Source organism: Phodopus roborovskii, unplaced genomic scaffold (assembly GCF_943737965.1).
Source record: "Phodopus roborovskii unplaced genomic scaffold, PHOROB, whole genome shotgun sequence".
Taxonomy (NCBI): Eukaryota; Metazoa; Chordata; class Mammalia; order Rodentia; family Cricetidae; genus Phodopus; species Phodopus roborovskii.
Window position 1 is genome coordinate 1,020,125 of NW_026126616.1, and position 24,542 is coordinate 1,044,666.

General features: G+C 42.2%; 2 protein-coding genes across 3 annotated transcripts in view; both read left to right on the forward strand.

Annotated features, from left to right (window-relative positions):
• The window catches only part of Cry1 (cryptochrome circadian regulator 1), a 60,075-nt gene extending 37,975 nt beyond the window's left edge, over nt 1-22,100 (forward strand). The window contains exons 8-13 of one of the 2 annotated variants that reach the window (XM_051206250.1): nt 1,372-1,523; nt 1,885-2,087; nt 2,192-2,287; nt 8,901-8,972; nt 9,047-9,154; nt 21,966-22,100. In XM_051206250.1, coding sequence (XP_051062207.1) covers nt 1,372-1,523; nt 1,885-2,087; nt 2,192-2,287; nt 8,901-8,972; nt 9,047-9,150 — 627 coding nt within the window. In that variant the 3' untranslated portion in view covers nt 9,151-9,154; nt 21,966-22,100. Of the gene's footprint in view, nt 1-1,371; nt 1,524-1,884; nt 2,088-2,191; nt 2,288-8,900; nt 8,973-9,046; nt 9,155-9,965; nt 10,719-21,965 lie in introns of those variants that run through there. The other variant, XM_051206249.1, reaches the window with a different exon arrangement.
• On the forward strand, nt 22,020-23,174 carry Mterf2 (mitochondrial transcription termination factor 2). Its single transcript, XM_051206223.1, has one exon. The coding sequence runs from the start codon at nt 22,020-22,022 to the stop codon at nt 23,172-23,174; it is 1,155 nt and encodes a 384-aa protein (XP_051062180.1).
• The last annotated feature ends 1,368 nt before the right edge of the window (nt 23,175-24,542 follow it).

The window sequence follows — 24,542 nt, forward strand, 5'->3', positions numbered from 1 at the left end:
ATTAACATGTGTGTCTGCTTCTGTGTGTGAGTCTCTGTGACAAAGTCAGAGGACAGCTTATAAGAGTTGGTTCATTCCACCATATGGGTTCTGGGAATTGAACTCGAGTCATCAGGCTTGGCAGCAAGCACGCTTCCCCAGTGAACCATCTCACCCCTCAAGGACTATTTCTAATCTCGTTTTTTTTTGTTGTTGTTGTTGTTGTTGTTGTTTAATTGTTGTTAATTGTTGGATTCTTAATTTATTTTCATCTCCTAGTACCTACTTAACAAGTTTGTTTGTTAATATACTATTTATTTGTGTTTTCTTTTGCATCAGAGCATTTGAAATTTAAAATGCAATGCTATACTGGCATGTTCCCTTTGTCTTATACCATGCTTCTAGACTTTGTTTTGTGATTTAGTTGGTAATAGTTTTGATTTCTTTCTTTCTTTTTGTTGTTTTGTTGTTGTTGTTTGTTCATTAAAACACTAAAAAGGTTTGGGTTTTTTTGTTTTGGGTTTTTTTTTTTTTTTTTTTTTTTTTTTTGAGACATCATTTCTCTGTGTTGTTCTGGAACTCATTCTATAGACCAGGCTGGCCTTTAACTCAGAAATCTGCCTGCCTCTGCCCCCAAGTGCTGGGATTAAGTTGTGTGCTGCCACCACCTGCCTGTTTTTGCTTTCTTAAAAGTAGGTTACTGCCTGATGGTGATGGCGCATGCCTTTAATCCTGATGCTCAGGAGGCAGGCAGGAGAATCTCATTGAGTTTGAGGCCAGCCATGTCTACAAAGAGTAGTCCAGGATAGCCAGAGCTATTACACAGAGAAGCCGTGTCTCAAAAAAGCAAAACAACAACAAAATCTAATTTACTAATATCTTACACTTCTTTAAAAGTCAATGATCTGAGTAATATTTTTACTCTCCCTACAATAGCACTTTCAGGGTATTGTCTTAGTTACTTAGTTACTATTGTCATGACAAAATACCATGACTAAGGAACTTATGAAAGAGAGCACTTGACTGGGGTCCTGGTTTCAGAGGGTAGTGGAATCTGTGACCATCATAACAGGTAGCATGACAGCAGGGATGAAAGTGTGTGAAACTGTAGCAGTCGTTAAGAGCTACATCTGATCCACAAGTACAAAGCAGAGAAGGAAAGAAAACTGTATTTCTAATGCATTATTTTCCTGAAATTGCATGTTAGAACAAAACCTATTTTGGAATGTTTAATTTTACAATTCTGCTCAGATTTCTTGTCTTGACCTTTGATCTACAGTGACCTTTAAAATGTTCTTTGAATAAACACGTGTGTGTAAATTAGTCAGTTGCTGTCCCTTCTGAAGGTCTTTGAGTAATGTGTGGATTAATTGGCTGCTGTCCTTTCTGAAGGTCTTTGAAGAGTTACTGCTTGATGCAGACTGGAGCATAAATGCTGGGAGCTGGATGTGGCTGTCCTGCAGCTCCTTTTTCCAGCAGTTCTTCCACTGCTACTGCCCTGTTGGCTTTGGTAGGAGGACAGATCCCAATGGAGACTACATCAGGTACGCAAGGGTGATGCTCGTGTGGATTCAGACTCCAGTGGAGACTATATCAGGTTTAGCAAGGGTGATGTCTCTGTGCTTTGAGATAGCTACTGCAAGGAAGAACTTTTTCTGTTTAAGTGACACTAAAGAGTATTTCCTAGTCTTTCGGGCCATGGTGGTGCACACTTTTAATCCCAGCACCCAGGAGGCAGAGGCAGGCTCATCACTGAATTCAAGGTATTCTGTATTCTTAATGGGCAGCTGAGAAAAATAAGCATATCATTTAAGTGATATTGATTTGCTTTTTGTTGCTCATAGTTCATATTTGTTGTAATGTGCTTATAATGCAATTCATTAAAAAATTCTCTTCTCCCAAAAGGCGTTATTTGCCTGTCCTAAGAGGCTTCCCTGCAAAATACATCTATGATCCTTGGAATGCGCCAGAAGGTATCCAGAAGGTAGCCAAGTGTTTAATAGGAGTTAACTACCCCAAACCAATGGTAAACCATGCTGAGGCAAGCCGTTTGAATATTGAAAGAATGAAGCAGATCTATCAGCAGCTTTCCCGGTACAGAGGGCTAGGTATGTCAGTCACCGGTTATTTTTGATTTGTCTCTTTGTCAGCTCTATAGCTATCATTGAATTTTGTGTTAGTCATAATTTAATAAAAACATGTTTCCCTTTAGGTCTTCTTGCATCGGTCCCTTCTAATCCTAATGGGAATGGAGGGCTCCTGGGCTATGCTCCTGGAGAAAGTGTCCCAAGCTCTGGCAGCGGTGGAAGTAGGTGACACATTTCTATGCTTGGTAACATGCAGAGGCTAGTGAGTGAGCCTCATGGGGATGGGCATTGCTTTTTAAAAAGCTGTCTTTAAAATTGCACATCGTTTGTGGGATGGAGCATTGTGATGACAGGAAGTGGAGGGATGGAGCACTGTGATGACTGACAGGAAGTGGAGGGATGGTAGAGTTGGCTCCAGATGCCTGTCTGGTGAACAGTGATGGCACACACATTGCTCCTGAGTCCACTAAAAGCCTGATAACAAGTATAAATGGCTATTTTTGCTTCATAAATTTATACAGTGAGATCATTTTTCATAGTAGAAGGATTTATCATGAAATACTATATACTCATATAAATGTTTGCCTACACCACTTTTGGAGTCCTTTCTTTGAGACATTTAAAAGACGTATAGAACCTACACAGGTCTCCCCATCCAAATGAAATGTGGAGGGGAAAAGTGATGAGCTATGTATACACGTATATCTCCAGCCTCTGTGTAGTTGAGTGGACTGCAAGGAGAGAATCACTGAGAGCTGAAGGACCTGGGCCTTGTGTGTTTTAGGTGGATTAGTGTTTAGTTGTCAGGTGGAGAAAAAATCTTTTAGAATAGATGCTGACCTGTTGTGAGATCTCCAGGTTTTGGACTGCACGGGTTAGAACTTTCTCCCGTCACTGTCTACCCAGTTCGCTTAAAAAGACTCAGATGCTTCTCAATTCCATTGCTTTATGCCCAGCACCTATCTTTCCTGTGAGAGCCTCACAAGGCTCATGGAAGTTCATGACCCAATGGTGTTCTGTGTTGTGTCCTACTTCTGAGCTACACAGGCAGCTCTCTTATTAATGACTGGGAGTTCTTCATCTCTGAAAATACAGATAACTCTTGTTTTTCATTTTTATACTTGTAAATTATAGCTCAGGAAATGAGCTACAGACCCAATTATGTCATAATGTACTTTATTTTTTAGTGAAATAGCCACCATCTGTTCCCTAAAACTAAATCTGGTTTAGTTTTAATTTAATTTTTGGTATAATTTTTTCCATTAAAAACTGTATTCATCAGTATTAGTATTCATCAGAGAAATAAATGCAGGTTGAAGTGTTGTGAGGGAGTGCTTGACACACACCCATAGCGTGACCAGCCACCAGGCAACCTGGGGCTAGACGGTTCCTGTGTACCTGCTAGAGTAGTGGAGAAACGCTAATGCTGTGAAAAAGGCAAAACAAAGACACAGGAAAAACCTGGAAGCTGTGAGTGTAAAATGGCAGCAGTTTGAAAAAAGCAAGCATGAATTTACTATGCAGCCCCCCAAATTCCATTCCTAACTAGTTTCTCAAAAGAAAACATATGTTCCCCACAAGCTAACAGTTGTTTATGGCAACTTTACTTGTAGTGTGTCCATACAATAAAGTATTTATAAAAGAGCAATATGATAACACATGTACCATATGTATGACCTCAAAAACACTGTGAGCCAGACAGAAAAAACAGCATCTTGCAAGTGCTATTTATAAAGCAGGGGTTCTGCACCCTTTACACCCAAACATGAAATTATTTTCATTGCTACTTCATAACTAATGTTGCTGCTGTTACGATTCATAATATAAATACCCGTGTTTTCCTATGGTTTTATGTGACCCTCATCAGAGTGCCTGCATGCTAGGCAAGAACTCTACCAACTGAGCCCCATCTCTGCCCTACCTCATTTTTTTTATTTGACACAGTCTGACCTGCCTCAAATTCATTTTCCCTGCAGGGTGCTAGGATTATGGACATGACATAGCTGGCAGGTTTGGTGTTTGGTTTTGCAAATGAGATCTCATAAGAAACTGTGGATTTGTTTGAAAATCAGAAGCTCACCTCTCTCAGATACCTAATGAACTGAATTCAGTCCCTGGGGCCCACTGGGTGAATTACTCATTTTGTTGTGATAAGATATCTTCACAAGAGCAATGTGAGGGAGAAAGGGACTATTTTAGCTCACAGTCAAGGATAGATCTGCTATCACCAGGAAGTGATGGTAGACAGAATTTAAGGTATCTGGTCACATGTCATTTACAGTGGAGAAGCAAATGGCAGATGTTGCTTTATTGAGTTGGGACCCCAGTATGGAAAGATGCTGCCCATAAGAATGCCCAGAGACTTATCTCTTAGGTGATTGCAGATTTTGTCATACTGACAGCATTAACCACCATAAGCATTTAGGTAACTGTGTTAGAAGACCTATTACAGGCTCCTTCCCCATACTACACATAGACCTATAATGAACAATAGGCATGACTGATTCATTTTAGGGAGAAGCAATAAAATAATAATTTTCAGTGTAATTCAGAAAAATATAAGAGAAAAGATGCTTTGTATAGGTCCAGCTAACCAACACCCTATTACAGTTTAGTCTTTTCCCTTCAGAGTCTTTTATTGAGAATTTCATACATGCATATAGTGTTTTAATCAAGTCCACCCCATTCTGTCTCCTCCAATCCCTCACACATGCTATTCCAATACCCTGTGCTCTTTTTAGTCCAAGTAGAGCCACATCCATGAAGAAAGCTGACTCCTTTCCCAGTAGCCATCAGTTGCCAGTATCTCCTCAAGCTAGCTCCTCAAGGAAGGAGTTGATAATTCCCTCCCACAGCTGGGATTTTGTCTGCCCTGGTTTTGTGCAGGTCTTGTCCATGCTGTCATAGCCATTGTAGTTTGTGTGTGACTTCCTTATTATAGCCAGAAAATTTCCAATATGTTTTAGTAGTTTTTAAGTTAGAATTTTATTAGTGAAAACCCATTCTATGCTATTGGTTGTATAACATTAAGGGGAAATGGTCAGGTTTTGTCCTTACAAAATTTTCTGGAACAAGATTTATTTTTCCAGTGCTGCAATCACACCCACAGTCTGTGTGTGCTTTGTAGTCTACCAGCTGAGCCATGCCATGGTCATGGAAATAGCTGCTTTTGTTTTCAAGATAATGTCTTACTGTATAGCCTAGTTTGTCCTCAAGCTCAAGAGCAGCCTGTTTTGGACTCCTGAATGCTGAGATTACAAGCATGCATAACTACACTTGGTAGGAAATGCTTTTTTAAAAAGTTATTTTCAAGTAGGCAAGTTGGCACAGGAAAGTACCTGCTGCCAAACCTGACCACCTGAATTTGATCCTTAGGACCCACATGATAGAAGGAAAGAACTCCTACAGATTATGCACACAGACACACACACACACACACACCACATCATAGTAAAATGTTGTTTTTGCCAGGTGGTGGTGGCAGACACCTTTAATCCTAGCACTTGGGAGGCAGAGGCAGGTGGATCTCTATGAGTTTGAGGCCAGCCTGGTCTACAGAGTGAGTTCAGAACAGCCAGGACTGTCACACAGTGAAACTCTGTCTCGAAAAAAAGAAAAAGAAAAAATGATATTTTTATTTATTCATATCTTACATGCTGTCAGCATGTTTTAAGAATAACTGTGCAGTAAAGACTCTGAAGGCATAGAGATAAGGAATTTGTGTGTGTGTGTGTGTGTGTGTGTGTGTGTGTGTGTGTGTGTGTGTGTGTGTGTGTGTGTATGGCTCTGTCTGTCTGTCTGTGCACACCAGCTCTGAGGTTATCACTTAGTATCCGATGAAGGAATAGAATTGATAGACTTGAGAAACTGACACCAAGGTTGTTACTATTCTCTGACTTGTCAAAAGACCTTTCTGTGGCTGATATTTCCCTCTTCAGAACCAGCACCATGTCCTAGGAACACTGTAACTAGAGTTTATGTTATGAGTCCTGTGGTATAGAGCCTCTGTCTTAATCATCGTGTCCCAAGTATCTGCAGCAACTGCATAAAACACAGATCAGTATAAGGAAGAACAGTTGTTAAGATGGGTTTGTTATCAGGATTGGTGCACATGTGTACTCAGTAAGATTCTCAGGGTCAGAGTCAGCCTGAATGAGACACACATACTAAGACCCTACTCAAAAAGAGGGTTGTCCTTTTATTGTAATGTGATACATGAACTTACCATGTTGTATATTTAGGTGGAAATTTCAATGACTTTAGAAACATGAATGCAGATTCATGAAGGTGTAGGTAATGCTATACAGTCATTCATGACAAGTCCTAAATATGGTGACCCTGTCCCCATATCAAGTTTAAACGTTGTATGCTTTCAGTATAATTAGAAAATGGCCATTCTTTGAATGACAGAATCAAAAATTTAAGACTATTAATTGAAGTATCAAGGGTAGTGTCTCTTTTCTTTTTTGGTGGCTTTGGTTTGTTTGGGTTTTGTTTTGTTTTGTTTTTCTTTGGTTTGACTTGGTTTGATTTGGTTTGGTTTAGTTTTCTAAGATAGGATTTCTCCGTGTAGCTCTGGCTGCTTTAGAATTCACCCTTTAGACCAGGCTGGCCTCAAACTCACAGAGATCCACCTGCCTCTGCCTCTGCCTCCTGAGTGCTGGGATCAAAGGTGTGCACCATCACGCTATGACTTGCTTCTTTATCATAGGATAAAAATATACTTTTCCAAGGACAAATCGATCTAAGATAGCCAGTTTCCAGATTCTGAGTACCTGTAAAAATGCAATTCTTTATCCAAAGAAATTTGATAAGCATTTATTAGAAATAATAGTCTTGCAGCACCATGCACGGGCTATTCAGGTCTGTACCAGGTCCTCTGTTTATATCTTAGAGCTTTCAGCTTAGTATTTTTATGGGACTCCTGGCTGTAGGCTCTGTTGTGCTTGCTCTTTGGACTCTTTTCCTTCTGTTGGTTTTCCTTGTCCAGCCTTGATGTGGTGGTTTTGTTTTATCTTACTATATTTTGTCATGTTTGGTTGTTATCTCTTAAAATCCTGTTCTTTTCTAATGAGAGACAGAGAGTGGATCAACATTGGGGGGGTGTAGTAGGGAGGAACTGGTAGGGGAGGGCAAATTAATCAGGATATATTGTATGAGAAAAGCATCTATTCTCAATAAAAGGAAAAAGCATGTAGTCTTTTCAGCATTCATTTATTTCTTTACTAAACGGGGTTTTGCTATAAGTCACAGCCACAGCTGGCCTGGAACTTGCTGTGTAAACCAGGCTAGCCTCAAACTTGCGGCAGGCTTCCTGCCTTGACTTCCCCAGTGTTGGGATTGCAAGTATACACCACTGTGCCCAGCAAAAATAAGTATAATCTGTTTTGTTTGTTTGTTTTGTTTTTGATTTTTCGAGACAGGGTTTCTCTGTGGTGTTGGAGCCTGTCCTGGAACTAGCTCTTGTAGACCAGGCTGGTCTCGAACTCACAGAGATTGGCCTGCCTCTGCCTCTCCAGTGCTGGGACTAAAGGCGTGTGTCACCACTGCCCAACAAACAAGTATAACCTTGAGCTGACTTACCCTATGGGCCATGTGGTTGTATTTTCTTTTTCTCTCTTCCTCTCTGGTGTGTTTTGAGTTTGGGGGGTTTTGTTTGTTTTGTTTTGTTTTTTGAGACAGTTTCATGTAACCAAGTCTGGCTTGGGCCTTGAACTCACTTTGTAGTAAATCTTGAATTTCTGATGTCTCTGTCCTGCCCCTGTCCCTCATTTCTGGGGTTGCAGACATGTATTACTCCTGGCTTACATATTCTTTTCATAACTTGGGCACAATGACCAAAAAAAAAAAAAAATGTAAAACTTTGCTGTGTAGGAAGCCAGTTTCTTCTTGAAAGGGTTAATAAAATGGCTTGGGTAACAGACCTGGACTGTTTGACTTTCAGGAGAAGGCTCTTACTCCATTTTCTGCAGTGAGGGCATGTTGAAAGGGCTCTGACAGAAGACTATGGAACACTAGGGCAGGACTAAAGGAAGGGTGTCTGTCTTTTCTCTCTGCTGCCTGTTTGTCTTCATGGTCTCATTCCCAGTTACCGTCTGGTAAAGGAATGTATGTTAGAAAAAGAGACCTACAGAGGTGGCTCTGTAGTTAGGCATACACACATACTGTGCTTGGGAAGAACCAGAGTTCAGTTCCCAGCCTCCACTTAGGGTGGTTTAAAACTACCTGTAACTCCAGCTCCAGGGATTCTGGTGTTTCTGTGGGCACTAGCACTCATAGGCACATCCCCCCCACACACACACGACTAAAAATAAAATAAAGCTTTAAAAATAATAAGATGGCTCACTTGACAGAGTGTGCTGTGCAAGGGCTCGCACGTGTAAAAACTAGATGGTGTGATGTACATCTGTAGCCCTGGCACCAGCAGGAAATGAGTACCCGGAACCCACTGGCCGCCCAGTCTAGCCAGTTGGTGAGCTCTGGGCTCAGTGTGAGGCCTTGTCTGAAAAATTAAGGTAGAGAGCAGTAGAGAAAGATGTCTAAAAACCTCTGATCTCCACATATATGAGCACATGTATGACATGTACATACACACAAAACTACATACATGTAAACACTACACATAAAATAAAGTACAACCAGTGGCTTTGCCTTAAACTGTCAGTAGTCAGCCTGAATGTTAGTTTTCTTGATTTTGAGATTGTGATTTTTGACTCAAAGATTAAGAAAAGTTAAATACAGATACTTAAGGGGGAAAAAAAGGCTTTATGGTCCTAATATATACATCTTAAGCATCTTAAGTTTTGAACTCATTTTCTTTTGTTTCAAATACAGGTTGCTCTCAAGGAAGTGGTATTTTACATTATGCTCACGGAGACAGTCAGCAAACTCAGCTGCTAAAGCAAGGTAAGGGAAAGCAAGCCCTCAGGCTCACTGCCCTCCTCCTGGCCCTCCTCACCTGTGCATTTGTAAATGTGTAGGGAGAAGCTCCATGGGCACTGGCCTCAGCAGCGGGAAGCGCCCTAGTCAGGAAGAGGATTCACAGAGTGTTGGTCCCAAAGTCCAGCGACAGAGCAGTAACTGACATGGTAAATACTTAGGTTTTCTTCCCTGCTTTAGTACAGATCTAACCTAAAATAACTAACAAATGAGGGCTGATCTATTCTCTGACATATAAACCGTTCTCATAGACCCCCTTCATGATTGAACCGGGGAGAAGCCCCTGTAGTGGGCATAGCACCACACTCAGAGCCATGCTCCCTGAACCCATTATTTCACTCTGAAAAGCTTTTGTTTTGAAGATGAGGTTTTCTTAAGCTATGACTATGAGCCTAAAACAAAGGAGCCTCCTTATTTCAGAAACTTCAATGTAATCCCTCTAAAACCTTCACCTCAAACCTTTACTCTCAATATTGTAATTAAGGAGGGAAGAGGTTTGAAACATGATTGTAGGGCAGGCTACCCTTGAACTCATGCACAGGCTAGTCTCATACTTGCAAGTGGTCCTTTCATGTCATCTTCCTGAATGCTAGGATTGCACAAACTCACCATATGCTCAGGTCATGTATTTATCTTCACGGTTGCGCCGCTTCCAAAACCTAAGTCATTAATTTTTAAGCAATGCTGGAACTTCTTAGAAGTATTGAAAATGGCGTCTACACACAATATAATTGAATTTGTGATACTATTTTGTGACTTAATAAGGAAAGCATTTATGGCTACTTTTGCCGGTTTTTAAAGATTATTTTTCATATTTTTGGTTATTGTAAACTGTTTATATTATCACTTAGTTTTTATGTCACCTAATTATAAATTTCTTAAAGTTAGTAAATGTGCATCAGTTTTTTATTATTTAATTCCTTGCAGCAAAGTTTTAATTGTTTTTCCTTTAAATCACAGAAAGCATGGAGGAGGAGTTCTGGCACAGCTGAAGTTGGTGGGACAGTCAGGACTCTTCATTTAAATTATTTAAAAATGTCCTTCATTCATGGAAAACAGTTAGATTTTGAACATATTATTTCTAATAACATTTCTGTGGTTTTTAACTTTTTAATGAATATCACATAGGACAAGTGCTAATTTGTATATAAAGAACTTGGCAAAAGATTTGCTTAATGTAAATATAGTCACAGTTAGTATAGACTCATCGGTATATTTTTGATAATTTTTCATGTATGGTAAAAGTTAAAGTTAACAGATATTCTGATATAAAACTCAAGTTTTGAGAGTCATTGCAGGAAAATAGGAAGTTTTTAGACTTTCTTAAAAGACTTTGTTAAAAGTTTAGGAAACATTTTTCTTAACATCATTGTTTAACCTAATTTTGCAGTGTTTGGTAATAACGCTTTAGAAAACATACAGAATCAAAATGAGCAGGCGATGCCTCTGTTAGCGTGGACGGTTCCTGGTAAAGCCGTGTGTGCAGCTGCTCCAACGCTCAGTTCCCTTTGTCTCCCCTCCTTTTTGTTCATTTATAGCGGAAGTGACTTTGTTAGTAAAGTGTATGCAAATATGGAATCTTGTGTACTTGGTGTTCACTTTTTCATCTTGTTTGTTTTGTGTAAGAGAATTGTGTGAGGTGTGATACAAATTACGGAGACAAATAATGGAAGCCACGTGTCACCATTTCGAATGAAAGAATAGGCATTATCTAGCAAAATGGTATTCTTCAGAGTTATCTGGAAGATTCAAAATCTCATTTGTTTATCACTTAATGGTCTTATTGCTGCAAATCAATCAGTTAAGAGAGTGGTTTCCAAAGTCAAAGCCCGTCTTCTCCCTGGCGTCAGCTTTGAGACATTGGGCACGACCTTGCCTTTCTGTCTTCATCTTACCATCTTAAAATGGGAATAGTCCGTGCTTCGTCATCCAGTTTTATGTAAAGTGCTCATTAGCACTGTGGGCCATTCGGCACAACCAGACAGTGTTATCCTGGCTCCCTGGGCTCTACGGGCTAGCTGCCACTCCCAGTCACCCTCCCTACTGGGTTCCATTAGGCAGCTTCATACAAAAGGCACTTAATGTATACTAATATAACCATTGGCTTTTCATTTCCTGTCCTGAGTAGTAACACACACAGCACAGTGAGGGTGTGGGTCAGTAGGAGAGCATTTGCATAGAACATGGGTCCAGTTCTCAGTAAAACACACACACACACACACACACACACACACACACAAAATCAATGTAACTTTATTTCAAATGTAACTAAAAGGATAAATTTGAATCAAGATGTAGAAGCATGCTGTTATATGACAGGCTTTTTAAAAATATATACTGAATAACAAATTAATAATGCTCACTAAATTCCAATAATAAGAAAAAAGTCAAGGAAACCAGGCATCACCTTTCTTGTCGCCATTGTTACAAACAGTCGCATTCCAGTTGTCTTCCTTCTGCAGTCAAAACCCTGAGGGCTGTCACCATCCAGGGGGACAGATTCACTCACTGTAAGTAAATGAGGAAGCTTAGGAAGGCTTCCGCCACGTGTCATTTCTCCCCAGAGCTTTTCTGAAAGATGCCCCAGTTTGTCTACATTGTGGCCAGAAAGAATCACTAATCAGAGTTCCAGTTCACACTGTCCTTGAATACGTGTTCTCTCCTTACTAAGCAGAGTTAAGTCATTGAAGCCCTATTAGAGGTTAAACTATTAAAATTCTTTTATTTAAGCCGGGGTGGTGGTGCATTCATTTAATCCCAGCTCTCAGGAGGCAGAGGCGGGAAGATCTCTTGAGTTTGAGACCAGCCTGGTGGTCTACATAGTGAGTTCCAGGGCTGCCAGGGATACACAGACAAACCCTGCCTGGAAAAGAAATTCAGTAATAATAAATCTGTTTTAATGATTTAGCTTCCTGAATTATTATTTTAGCTTCAGAACAATTTTATAAGAGTTTAAGAGAAGCCATAGTACAGGTTGAATGAAACCCTGGCAGCACCAGAAGAGAGAAATGCATGCCTTTGCGTCGGTGTAGACATTATTCAGAAAGGAAAGGGCGTGCCTGAGAGCATTAGTGGCTGGTGAGCAGAGGCAAGAACCAGCTTCCCGAATCCTTGCATTCTTACCACTACACACTTTGGAAAATGGAACTGAAGGAGCCAAACTTGAATTAACTTACACAGCTGCCTTATGTTTCTCTCATTTCCTTAAATTAGTGAATTTTACATGTACAAGAGCAGTAACCATTACCTAGTGATCTTCCGCAGAACAATTGAGAGCTAGGGTTCAGAGAGCTCTGGGAATGGCAGAAATTCTTAGAAGCTTCAAAGCCTGTCCCAATGCCTCACCCCCAACAAGACCACACCTCCTTATCCTTCCCAAACAGGTCCACCAGCTAGGGCCAGAGCATTCTAACAATGGTCCTATGGGTATTATAATTTCAGTGCATTTCTTATTGCCTCGTTTTTGTAATTTTCTTGAAAAGATGCAGAGTAATAGCCTCAAGTTGTTCCTCCTCAGGCTTAGTCTGCATGTCAGGCCCTAGAAATGCACTGTGGCATAATGACAAAGTCTGGGCAGCATTCACTGACACAGCTGTGTCTACTTTTGATTACAGTGTGCAGGGTCACACTCCTCCAGTAGTTTGTGGAGTGTTGTGTTGGTGCAAGCTCTTCATGCCCTGGTGCTCAGTTCTGTTTCCTCCCTCACAACAGTGACTGCATCTTATGCAGTGCCAAGGCTTGGCTTTACAACCTGTAACTCCTTTTTGTTTGAGGTGTGTGTTTGTGGTGTTGTTGGTTTTGGTTTGTGGTTTTTTTTTTTTTTTTTTTTTTTGTGATAGGACTTACACTGTAACCCAACTGGCCTGGAATTAGCTATGTATCCCAGGCTGTCCTTGAACCCATACCCATCCTCCCTCATCCATCTCCTGAATGCTAGGATTGTAGGTGTGCAACTATTCCTTTTCTATATCTCACTGCAATTTCATTTTTAACAAATGAAAATAGCACATCTTAACCATGAATCCCAAATTCTTGTAAGAAAATGTGTAATAAATCCACAAATAGAGTGTTGATGTTCCAAGAAGGGTTGTTATTGGACATAGATACTCTACCCATCTGTGTAATAGCTGCTCAGTTAATTCCAAAGTATCCCACAGAACAGAATTGACCTTACCATGAGAACACAGGACTGCTACCAGGAAATTCAAGGGCAAGTTGTTGGTTCCTCTATCTAAAGCCCAGTGAGCAATCAGATTTGATTAACATTTACTGAGTTAACTGCGGGTCCAGCATTGTTCCTGGGGTCATAATCAGCCACAGGCCTCTGTTCCACAAGAGGGACAGAGATGGGGCAACCTCAGTCTATCCCAGCCCAGTGTGTGAGGCCGTTAGAAATGCGATGAGGGCCACCATCTTGGGAAACACCAATTTCCTTGCTGGGACTTGAGACATACAGGTTGGGTACAGGGTACTGTGTCCTGGGTAGCTCTTAACTGTAGTTGTGATTAATGTGTTGTTGGTATGATTCATTTCCTGTTGCCCTGTCTTTTGGTTCTCGCTTTGCAATTCCACATGCTTGACACTGAGGCACAGGCCATAAATGTTTGTTGGTTGGATGGGTGAAAAGGGTTCTGGATGCCAGGCAGTAGTAGCACACACCTTTAATCCCACTTCTCCAGGGTCAGGAGGCAGGGGCAGGCGGATCTCTGGGTTCGAGACCAGCCTGGTCTACAGAGTGAGTTCCAGGACAGGCTCCAAAGCAATACAGAGAAGCCCTGTCTCAGAAAAAAACAAACAAAAACAGGATTCTGGCTTTTCTGCCTTTGCTTTATGAGTTTGAGCATCACATATGACTAGAATGCAAAGCTATAGGCAGTTAAGCAGAAGTATTTGGGCAAAATCATCTAGAAGGAAGAGTGAATTGGCTCTTAGGACATCAACCCTGGTGTTCACAGCAGCGATGACACTGAGCAGGAAGAAGTTTCAAAGTTTGAAACTGTCCTGAGAATTCTGAATGGCTCCACCTTACAGCTTCTGAATTCGTTTTTTCTGAAGGGGTTGTGACATTCTCTAAGGGGCAAAACAATCCAACAGCCCGAATTCGCTGAGACGGGTGCGCCAGGTGGCAGTCGCCAACGGTAGCCCTGTTAAACTGATTCCCAAGGGAGCGTAGCCGCCTGTATCACGTAGTCTAATTGGATGCGCTCAGGGGTGGGGCGTGGCTTTCTGCTCATCAGTTTCCTGAGCTCTGATTGGTTACCAGCCAAGGGCAAAGAGGGTGGAGGGGCCTTGGTTGGAAGGCCGAACCCAGGGCTCGCGCTGCTGCCCACAGGTGAGCCACCCCTCTTCCTCCAGCTCGGGCTGAGCCCCGAGCCAGTTCACCTGGATCAGGGTTTACAGCTGCCCACAGACCCGCCAATGGCGAGCACCCTGGGTGGAAAGTTTCCCCGGGAAAAGGGAGGTTGCTCAGACCCCTGTATCTGTCCTGACCAACTTTGTAGTTCTTTGCTTGCAAAATTGGAATTCACTTAAAACTGTCCGGTCAGAATCTTTAATTGGTGTTATCGAGTGGACTGCTTTAAGTTAAAAAAAAAAAACAACAAAAAAAAAAAACAAAAACAAAAACAGAGCGTCTCTGTACATAGGACCCATTATCAGACCGGCAGGCTCAGGCAAGCTGCTGTACCTGCATCCTCCTCTAAAGTGGGTTGTGGTTCAATGAGCAGTAGATGTGAGGGTTTTTTAAACGTTCTGAATGACTTGTAATATTAACTCTTAACATGCACTTCACTGAGAAGTAGCGCTCCCATCTTCCCGATGCCCCAAGGGGAACCTTATGGGATTCCTTGGCAGGCAGGCGAGGGTGACAGAGGTGAAGGACAAAAGTGCCAGGCAAACAGAGCTCAAGTGAGAAGTTTTATTAGAAAGGGAAAGGGGGGGGGGGAGGAAAAGGAAAAGAAATGAAGAGACACAGAGGACAGATGAGAAGGAGACAGGAAACGTTCCCCAGGGGAAACACGAGAAAGAGAGCATAAGTGGGCAGCGATTTTTTCTTTTAAAGGGATTCTTTGTACCTGCATGCTGACCGGGGTGCTGCCTGAGCGCATTCTGCCAGGTGACAGGGGCAGGCCAGCATAATGCCTGCATCCTTACATAACTTCCTGAAGTTAACCCCAAGGTAGTGTGGCTCTGCAGAAGTAACTTAGTTTTGCCATCTGATTGCTTCATGGCCTTGCTTTGTTCTTTGTGCACCATGTTCTTTGCTCACTACAAAGAATAATTAACAGCAACCAGTCTCCTCCCTACCCTGCCTACCCAATCAATCACTACGGGCTGCTCACAAATCCTGCAGAAGCCATTTCTGGAGTGAAAAAGGTGTGGGCCTTATTTTTCGGGAAAGCCTTTAACTCTCACGTTCTTAGTTGGGTTGTGAACCCAACAGAAGTATGAAGAAGTGTTTCACCAGGAGACCTAGTGCATAGCACCACTGACGGCAGCCTGGCCTTAAAAAAGCAAAGCAAAGCAAAAACAAACAAACATAAAACTACTAGTTGCATAAATGGACAACTGGCAAGTGCGACTGTAAGGTCGAAAGCACACAGGAAATTGCCTGCCCCTCTTTCTCAAAGTGTTGCCAGCCGTGAATGGCGGAGAAATAACTCATATTCGAGCATGGTGATTTGAAGGATCTGCCTTTGTGCGATACTAAAGCAGAAACATGAAGTCACAGCCATCCTAGGCAGGGTTGCTAGTCCATGCCGACATGGGAGCCTAAATAGAGGCCAGGGAGGTGTCCCTAAGAAAGTGACTCTTAGTTCTGGGGTCACCTGGCCCCAGATTATTGTATGTCTGTCCTAAAGTGCCACTGAAAAGTTTATTGCAGAGAGGTGGCCAATGCACATCTGAGAAGCCCCAGGTAGACTGAAGGAAACCCTGGACAGGGGCGGGCTCTTTGGGGAGAGACTGGAAGGTAAGAAGGAAAAGATGTCTACTTAGTTGTTTATTTTTCCCCCCAGTCTAAAAACCTGTCAGTATTCTTTTTAAAATGTATTTTAATTAAAATATAATTACATAATTTCCCCCTTTCCCTTTTTCCTCCAATCCTTGCTATGTGCGCACACACACACACACACACACACACACACACACACACACACACACAACTCTCTCAAATTCATGGTCTCTGTTTCTTTAATTGTATATATTTTTGCTTTTGGAGGCAAGTTGTTACTTTTCAGGCTAGGCTAACCTGGAAAACTCAAGGTAGACCAGGCTGGCATCTCGAAAAAACAAACAAAAAACCCCTCATGTCTCAGCCTTCCTAGTGCTGGAATTTCAGACAACCAGTGTAAAGATGAGTCTGCAAAGAGGACAGATAAGGGGTGAGGAGTTGCAAGAACAGGGAGAGTGGAAGGACCAGCGTGAAAGTCAAACACGAGAACATTTTGAAAAACAAGTGATCGAGTGATGCTAAAACCAAGAAAAGGAGGAATCGAAACTACTCATCAGCTCTGACTGCAGGGCACCTGCCCTTACTGAGAGCTGTGTAAACGGAACAGAGAGGAGGAGGATCCGTAAGAATCAGCTGAGAGGATGGAAGGATGGAAGGATGGAAGGGGAGCCTGTGGGGACAGCAGCAGTGAGCATCAGAACTGCAGACAGCCAAAGGTAGGACACCAAGAGGGTGCAGCGGCCCGTGTGGATCGGAGTGACCACATTCGGTTGTCTTTATTGCTCTTTGTAAATGTGTTGGGTGGGGAAACTGACCTTTTTTTTTTTTTTTTTTTAAACAAGGTGCACATGTCAGAGGGCTGCTTGCAGAGGTCGGCTCTCTTCCCAGCATGTCCGCCTCTGGGTTTAAAGTCAGATCAGCAGCCTTGGTGATGAGCAAGCAGCCTTGCTGCCTAGCCATCTCACAGGCCTTCCTTTAGTTTTCTGTTGAGGTACAAAGTCCTAGGATATGGCTAGAGTCCACCAGAAATCACCTGGAGAGGACCAGCTACTCTAACTTCTGTTGAAAACATTTGTGGGAGGAGACAAGACAGCGACATTATGGGAGTTGGAGGAAGCCGATTTCAGGCCTTTGAGGGGCTTGTGAAGGGAGGAGATACTGAATATGGTAGAAGTCGGGTTAGAAATGAGCCAAAGATGTGGCTGCTGTTCAGTCACCAGATAAAACTTCACACATGTGGAGCTGCTTCTTAAGAATGAAGGAAGTGGTTGCTTGCTGTGGAATCCATTCCTTAGAAGATGGCAGACACCAAAGGTCCTAAGAATTACATATACTTAGCTGATAAAGCACTCGGTCTGAAAGGCCTGGCTTTGGGTTAGAAACAGTTCTGTGTGTGGAAAATGCTATCAAACAGCATTATGTGCTACAAAGAAGTCTCTTGTGAAAAGATCAATCGAAGCAGCAGACTTCATTGTCTTACTTTAAGAACTTGGCCGGGGCTGGCAAGATGGCTAAACAGGTCAAGGTACTCACTGAGCCAGCCTGAGACCCGAGTTCAATCCTCAGGTGCCTTCACACACATACAGCAGTAATAACAAAACACACATTTTTCAAGTCGCCCCAACCTTCAGCCATCAATACTGATCACTCCATGGCCATCAATTTCAGCCATCTGCTACCAAGACTGAAGTCAAGGCTCAGATGATCATTAGCATTTTCTTAGCAATACAGTGTGTTTTAAAATAATTTGAATGCACAGTGCTAAACATGGTTATCAGAGTATAAATTGTTGTAAAAACGGCTTTTACATGTACTAGGGAACAAAAAGGTTGAAGGGGAGATATGGTGTTCTTGGTGAGGCAGAAACAAGGCAGAGAGTGAAGAAAGGGATATGGCAGCAGCTGGCTACAGATCTGAGCTGAGAGAACTGAGGTTGTCCGTGGACAGTGCAGAACAGGGAGTTTTTCTAGAGTAAGACAGTCTGACAGAAGGAAGTGTTGCGTGGGCCAGGAGCCGGAGTATCCTGCCCAGGTTAAGTGGGTGGGGAAGGAGACTGCCTGCAAACAAAGCTCATGCAGATGTATGGTAAAGGGGGCCATCATAAATTATGAGAAAGTCTTGCTTCACAGAAGGTAGGAGGTGGGAACCAACACCTGAAGTTGTCCTCTGACCTCCGTATGGTACCCACTCTCATATGCACACACACAAACATAAAATCTGTTGTGAATGAATGTGCCTGAAAAGCTAAAGAAAAATGTGCTTGTCTTGATACTTGGTACATGAATGGACTTTGAAAACATTACACATGTGTTTGACAAGTCCTAGCTGTAGGGGTTAATAGTTGTCCCTATGCTACTGAATCATAAATTTGAAAATGTTTGAAATACTACCATGCCTTTCTTAACATCTACCACAGCTTGTTAAAAAGTGACAGCTCCCTCATTCCTGTAACACCAACATTTGGAAGCTGGATCAGAAAGGGCTGCACTGGAAGAAAGAGCCTCTCTCTCCCTCTCTCTCTCTCTCTCTCAAAAAAAAAATGATTACTTTGAAATGCTAAAAGGTAACAGCAACTGAAAATGAACCAGAGAATGCAATTCTAGAAAAGTTATGTTGTTTTCCTTACATAGCATTTATACTTGTTAATTTTTATGATGTAACAAGGACAAAAAGGCACAGAGACCATAAGGCAAATAATAACATATGAGCCAATGGTCAGCGTCATAACAAAACACTTCACCGGTGAATTATTTTCCACATTTCGGAATAACCAAGAATTGCTTATATGCTTGTATTCCTTAGGATGCCATCCAAGATGCATTTCCCTGACCATAAGATAAGCATAGCAACCTTGCAGCTCTCCACTCCTCTCTAGGGCTCTAGAGAGCCCTACTTTAAAGTTGCCCACTTTAAAGGGCAAACACGAAATGCAGATAGATGCTCAGCATGTAGCAAACCCGAAGGCAGCACAGCCACTCTCTGAAGGCCATTCATTCTAAATGCTTGTCCAGCATTTTAATGCCAGTTAGACTTTAGCTGTGATGTACGTGTATTATTCAGGCTTTCCATTTTCACTGCGGTGTTTGCCCAGCAGAAGGGCAGCAAGACAGGCAGCCTTGACTGGTCCTATGATGACCTCCTAGTGTACCTTTCAGTAAACAGGAATTGGGTTGCAGCCTGCCTTTCCCTTTGCCTCATTTGATAGGCGCCTCTAACAGTGGGAATGGCTTGACGTGAAAATGTTCTATCATTTTGCAAGATGGGACCCTCAAATGGCTAGCTATTTTATCTGGTGCCTGAGCTACACAAGATCTGCTCCAATCCTCAAGCAACCGTTGGCTGTTTGGGACTTGCTCAGAGTTATAGTCAGAATGCAGGTGTAATTCCCTAGTGCAGCTTTGCTCTGTATATTTAAATATTGTAACAAGGAAGTGAGAATCAGCAGGAAAACCATAAACTGAACTATTGTCATCAAGCATGGACATGCCTGAAATTCTAACTCAGGGCTGTGCATGGATACATGAGTTTGAGGCTAGCCTGGGCTACACATCCAGAGCGATATAGCGAGACCCTATCTCAAAAATAATAGTATTAGGTTACCTATAAATGGTGGGGTTATAAGTTTTTCACCTTACGTTCCTCAGAATCCAGCAAGTCTGCAGTGAGTGTTTTATGGAGTTATTTGGAAAGCTGACATATGTAAACATTTTATTTGCCCTTTGTAAATTGTACTTCTATCTAAAACTCGGGGTTGGGGGGATTTTATTTAGCAGAAGAAAAATTTTGCTTTAATACATAAGGGCTGTTACCCCCTTAGACAGGTTAATCACAATGATAGAGGTTTACTACTCATCAGTTCTAGAGGATGCAGGGGCCAAACCCAAGGTGCCTGCAGAGTCTGTCTGAGGACAGCCTGTTCCTCCCAACGTTATCTTTTATTTGTCTCACAATGAAAGGCCAAGCAATCTCTTCAAAACCTTTTTTAAAGTATAGTTTTATTCTCTGAGCATTTCATACATGCATACAATATATTTTTGTCATATTCATCCCTGCCTTCTTACCCTAACTCCTTTTCCAGATCCACTCCCCCTCCCGAGTTCACATTATAATCCAGTTTAAAGTTGTATCACTGCAAGACTTTGGCTCCCTGTAGTTCCCAGTGGTAATGTAACTACCATTTATTAGATACTTACTAGGTGCTGGGCTGTCCTCAGCATACTTAAAATGCATTTAACTCTGACGGTACCCTGTAAGGTGTGGGTGCTGTTCTCATTTACAGAGCAGGGCTGTTTCTAATCCTCACTGGCAAGTTTCCCATGAGGCATTGTTATAGTAATTCATATGCAGTTCAGCTACAGACCCTTCAGCCTCTCCCACAAGCTGTCTGGATGAGAGGTCTACATGTAGAGAAACTACAGTGAGGAGGGAGTAGAGCCCAGCCCAGATCTGCCTGGACTTCGGCATACTTACCATGTCTTTCCTGTTAAAAAAGAAAGCTCTCATGGAGTAAAACAAGCTAGGTCTACCTGCCACCATAGGTACCAGAAGTGAGCCACCACCACCAAGCAACACTCCTTACCGGTCTGTAAAGTCACCAGCCTGTGGGGACAGCACTGGCAATGGCAAAGATTGGAAATGGCCGTCTTCGTACTTACTCTTTCAAATCTACGAGTACAGGGAGATGCAGAGCACTGAACAGCACTGTGTGTGGCAGGGCTGTCACTTCAAGAACATTCCAGGAACTAAATTTACCAAATGCCTAGGGCATGTGCATGTTACCAGAAACAAGACATGCCACATAGACGATTCTGAATTAAAGCCACCTGAATATAGGTGCTGGGTGATTTTGACTCTTCTCTTCGAGTGGGTGAAGCTTTCATGGGAAACAGCCCTACTTAAAGATAACTAGACCAAGCCTTACTGAAAAAAACTTCACATTTAAGCTCGTCACAGTGGTGTTGCTTCCTGGCATCTTACTGTTTGTCCACTTCAGCACAGCCCGTCCTTCTCTGGGGCTTGTCTTCTTTGTATGGGCTTCCATGATGTGACATTGTATGAAATGAATTTGCACGCTCGCCTGTTGACCACTTTATGTTGCTTTTTTTTGCATGGGCCCAGCCAGGACCCAAAGATGGAAGTGAACTATTACAGCCCCTTACACTGGCAGAGGCTGTAATGCTTCAGACAGTGGATGTAGCCATCTCCTAATGGAGATGACAAGCAATATTTGGGTAGATGTGAGGTGCTGCTCAAATAACGACTGTGTTTAGTTGAAGGCAGCTAATTTGCCCAACATTACTCCCTAAATTAGAGCCAGGTTAGACATGGCTGGAGTAGCACTAGGTGAAAGGGTCACCATCACACAGCTGACCTGATTTCCAGAGGTCTCGCTAAGGCCATCACATAGCACTTCTCAGGTTGCCTGGCTAAAACTGGCCTTAATCCTGTAATTATAAAAACACGTTGCAAGTTTACATATTTCTAATAAAGCAAATAATGCATTTATTAACTCATTTCAAATAAAACAAACTGACCTCTTTGGATTATAGCTCATCAGCAAAAATACTTTTTAAAAAAACTGAAAGATGAACTTCTTCCCTTCTAAGTATGTACCTGAGCTAAACATCAACCTGAAAAATGTAAAACTTGAAAAGAACAATTACCTGTGTAATATGCCACCTAAAAAAAGAGAGAGAAAGAAACATAACTGCTCTAAGAAAGATAATTTGTGTCAGAACAGTTGAGGCCTATGAAACTTTGAAGCCCATGGCCTCCTGTCCTGTAATCCTACCTCACAGGGTGGATGCAGAGCTCACATAGACAATGTATTTATAAAGGGTGAGATGCCTTAAATTATGATAACTTGTTTAATGGAATGGGGTAAGGTTTCCTTGCTAGCGTAAATCTTTCATTTCCAGTTCCTGCTTAGGATTCAGGTTTCTGTTCTTAGAACTCAAGTGTCTGTTCTAGAAGTCAACGTCCCTTTAAGATGTTCATCTTCCTTACAGGCACAGTGTGGACATTCTCAGTTTAGGATGTGGGAATTAGCCAGTGCTTACAGAATGTCGTGGAGGATGCTGACAGGACACCAGCTCTGCAGGCTGTGTCTTTTCAGAAAGACACAACCAGCTCTGAAAATCAAATGTTCAGCATGTGTCACCTATCAGACAGACAGACAGCCAAACAAAGAGAACAAGAGGACGGTGGAAAAGCTCCATGCATGTTCAGTTGACATCAGGAAAATCCGCAGACTGAAAGCTTGGGTACTTCTGGAGGATGACACCTATGTTGAAGAGATTGCAAATATTTTGAAAGAACTAGGTGCCAACAAAACTGTGATAGCCAGCATTTTAGAACGCTGTCCAGAAGCAATTGTCTGCAGCCCTGCTGCTGTTAATGCCAAAAAAAAACTCTGGCAGATGGTCTGCAAAAACGAGGCAGAGCTTATCCGGTTAATAGAGCAGTTTCCAGAGCCTTTCTTTACTGTCAAGGACCAGGAGATCCAGAAGCTGAATGTCCAGTTCTTACAAGAGCTGGGACTCAAGAATGTGGTGATTAGCAGGTTTCTGACGACCGCCTCTAGCATTTTCCACAATCCTGTAGAGAACAACAGGCAAATGATCAGCGTTCTCCAGGAGAGCTACCTAAACTTAGGTGGCTCTCAGGCCAACGCTAAAGTGTGGCTACTGAAGTTATTGAGCCAAAATCCGTTCATTCTGTTGAGTTCTCCCACATCTGTAGGCCAAATACTACAATTTCTTCAAGGGCAAGGCTTCACAAACTCTGAAGTTCTTCAGCTTCTGTCCACACTTAAAGGGTTTCTTTTCCAACTTCAGCCAGGAAGCATCCAGAGCAGTATCTCCTTCACTAAGATGACTTTTGAGTGCACAGACCATGACCTGCGGCAGTTGGTTGTGAACTGCCCTTCACTGCTGTGTTACCCTGCTCCAGTCCTAGAAGAGAGAATCCAGGAACTACTGAAGGAAGGAATCACCGTGGCTCAGATAAGACAGTCACCAATGGTCCTTGAGTTGACGCCACAAATAGTTCAATACAGGATAAGGAAGCTGAATTCTTTAGGCTACAGAATAAAGGATGGGCATCTACCAAGTCTAAATGGAACAAAAACGGAGTTTGAGGCTAACTTTAGCAAAATGCAAGCCAAGCAAGGCAGGCCACTGTTTAACCCTGTGGCATCATTACATGTGGAAGAATGACATGGAACTCATTTCTATCAGGCAAAGTGACCAATTCACAAAGACTTAACAAGTCAGCTCACAAGCACCAGTCACTCTCAGGACCTACTGAGTTCCTGAGTTGTATTCAAGTGACCGCATGGTTGAGCCTCTGTCTGACTCATTTGCTGTATTTTAGAATACAAATTGTGTTTAAATAAAATTAGTAACTTTGGCCTTGAACTATTAGTTCTAAACACCATACAGTGTGATAATTCACATGGATCATTTTGAAGGAACTGACAAGAATACACTCTTGATGAGAGCACATGGATAGTTTTGTTCCTAGGCTGCTACCAAAGTGTAATTCCTCACCACCAGCCCTGAGTCACTAACAGGCCAATGACACATTCCTATAGAGGACCGACTTCACCTTGTGTGTGGAATAGTGTCTTTGACAATGTTACTCAACTAAAAGGATCCCGTTAAGAGCCTACTTCCATGGTCAGTTTGAAATCTGTAACACACACACACATATTCATTATGAACCTCATTTCATCACAGAGACCAAATTATGTTTGGCCTCAAGAATAGAAAAGATATCCACCTTTCCCTGTACAGCAAAAGGAAGGAATACAAACAGACGGGTGGCGGGAGGTGTTAAAATGGAAGCTGAAATTTCAAACTAAATTCATGCACTTGAAATGAACATAGTTTCCTAGAAAGCCTAAAAATCTACTTCATGTGACACCACTTTTAGTCAGTGTTTCCACTTCCATTCCCAACTCCTGTCCCAAGATAAGCATTACCCAGATAAGGACTGGCTTTCAGCTGTACAGTTTCTAACAGCTGTTAATACTCATTGGCTGTAATGCACAACCAGCTGACTATGCAGAGTGCAAAGCTTCTGAAATATAATGAAAAATGTGGCCAGTATCCTTTTTCCCATTCTCTTAGCAAAGGCAAGTATCTCTCACTATGCAAATCTGTTCGATTCCTTAGCTGGGAAATTGAGTAGCAAAAAATGCTCACGAGTTTAAGCCTACTTAACATTCTATAGTGAGACTCAATGTAAGTAAGGCACTTACCCAAAGCGCTCAGGACTGTCAAGAAAAATGTTAAGACCAAGGGCAGCTTAGTGGCAGAGTGCATGTTTCACCTCAGATTCAGTCACCAGTGTGTACTTAATATATGCATGAAAGATCGTGCATGTGTGCATCCTCCATGCAGGGCAGCACATTCTGAGTGTGGGGACCTCTAGAGCATTGTCCTGGCGATATCAGTAATCCATGTACTTGCCCGAGCTCTCAATGCAGGCTTGAAATACACTATAGGCTATGTGGTCCTCTACAGTTACCTGTCAGTTGAGATGGTTAATAACAGGCAAATGTCCAAGTACAGAGCTGTGGG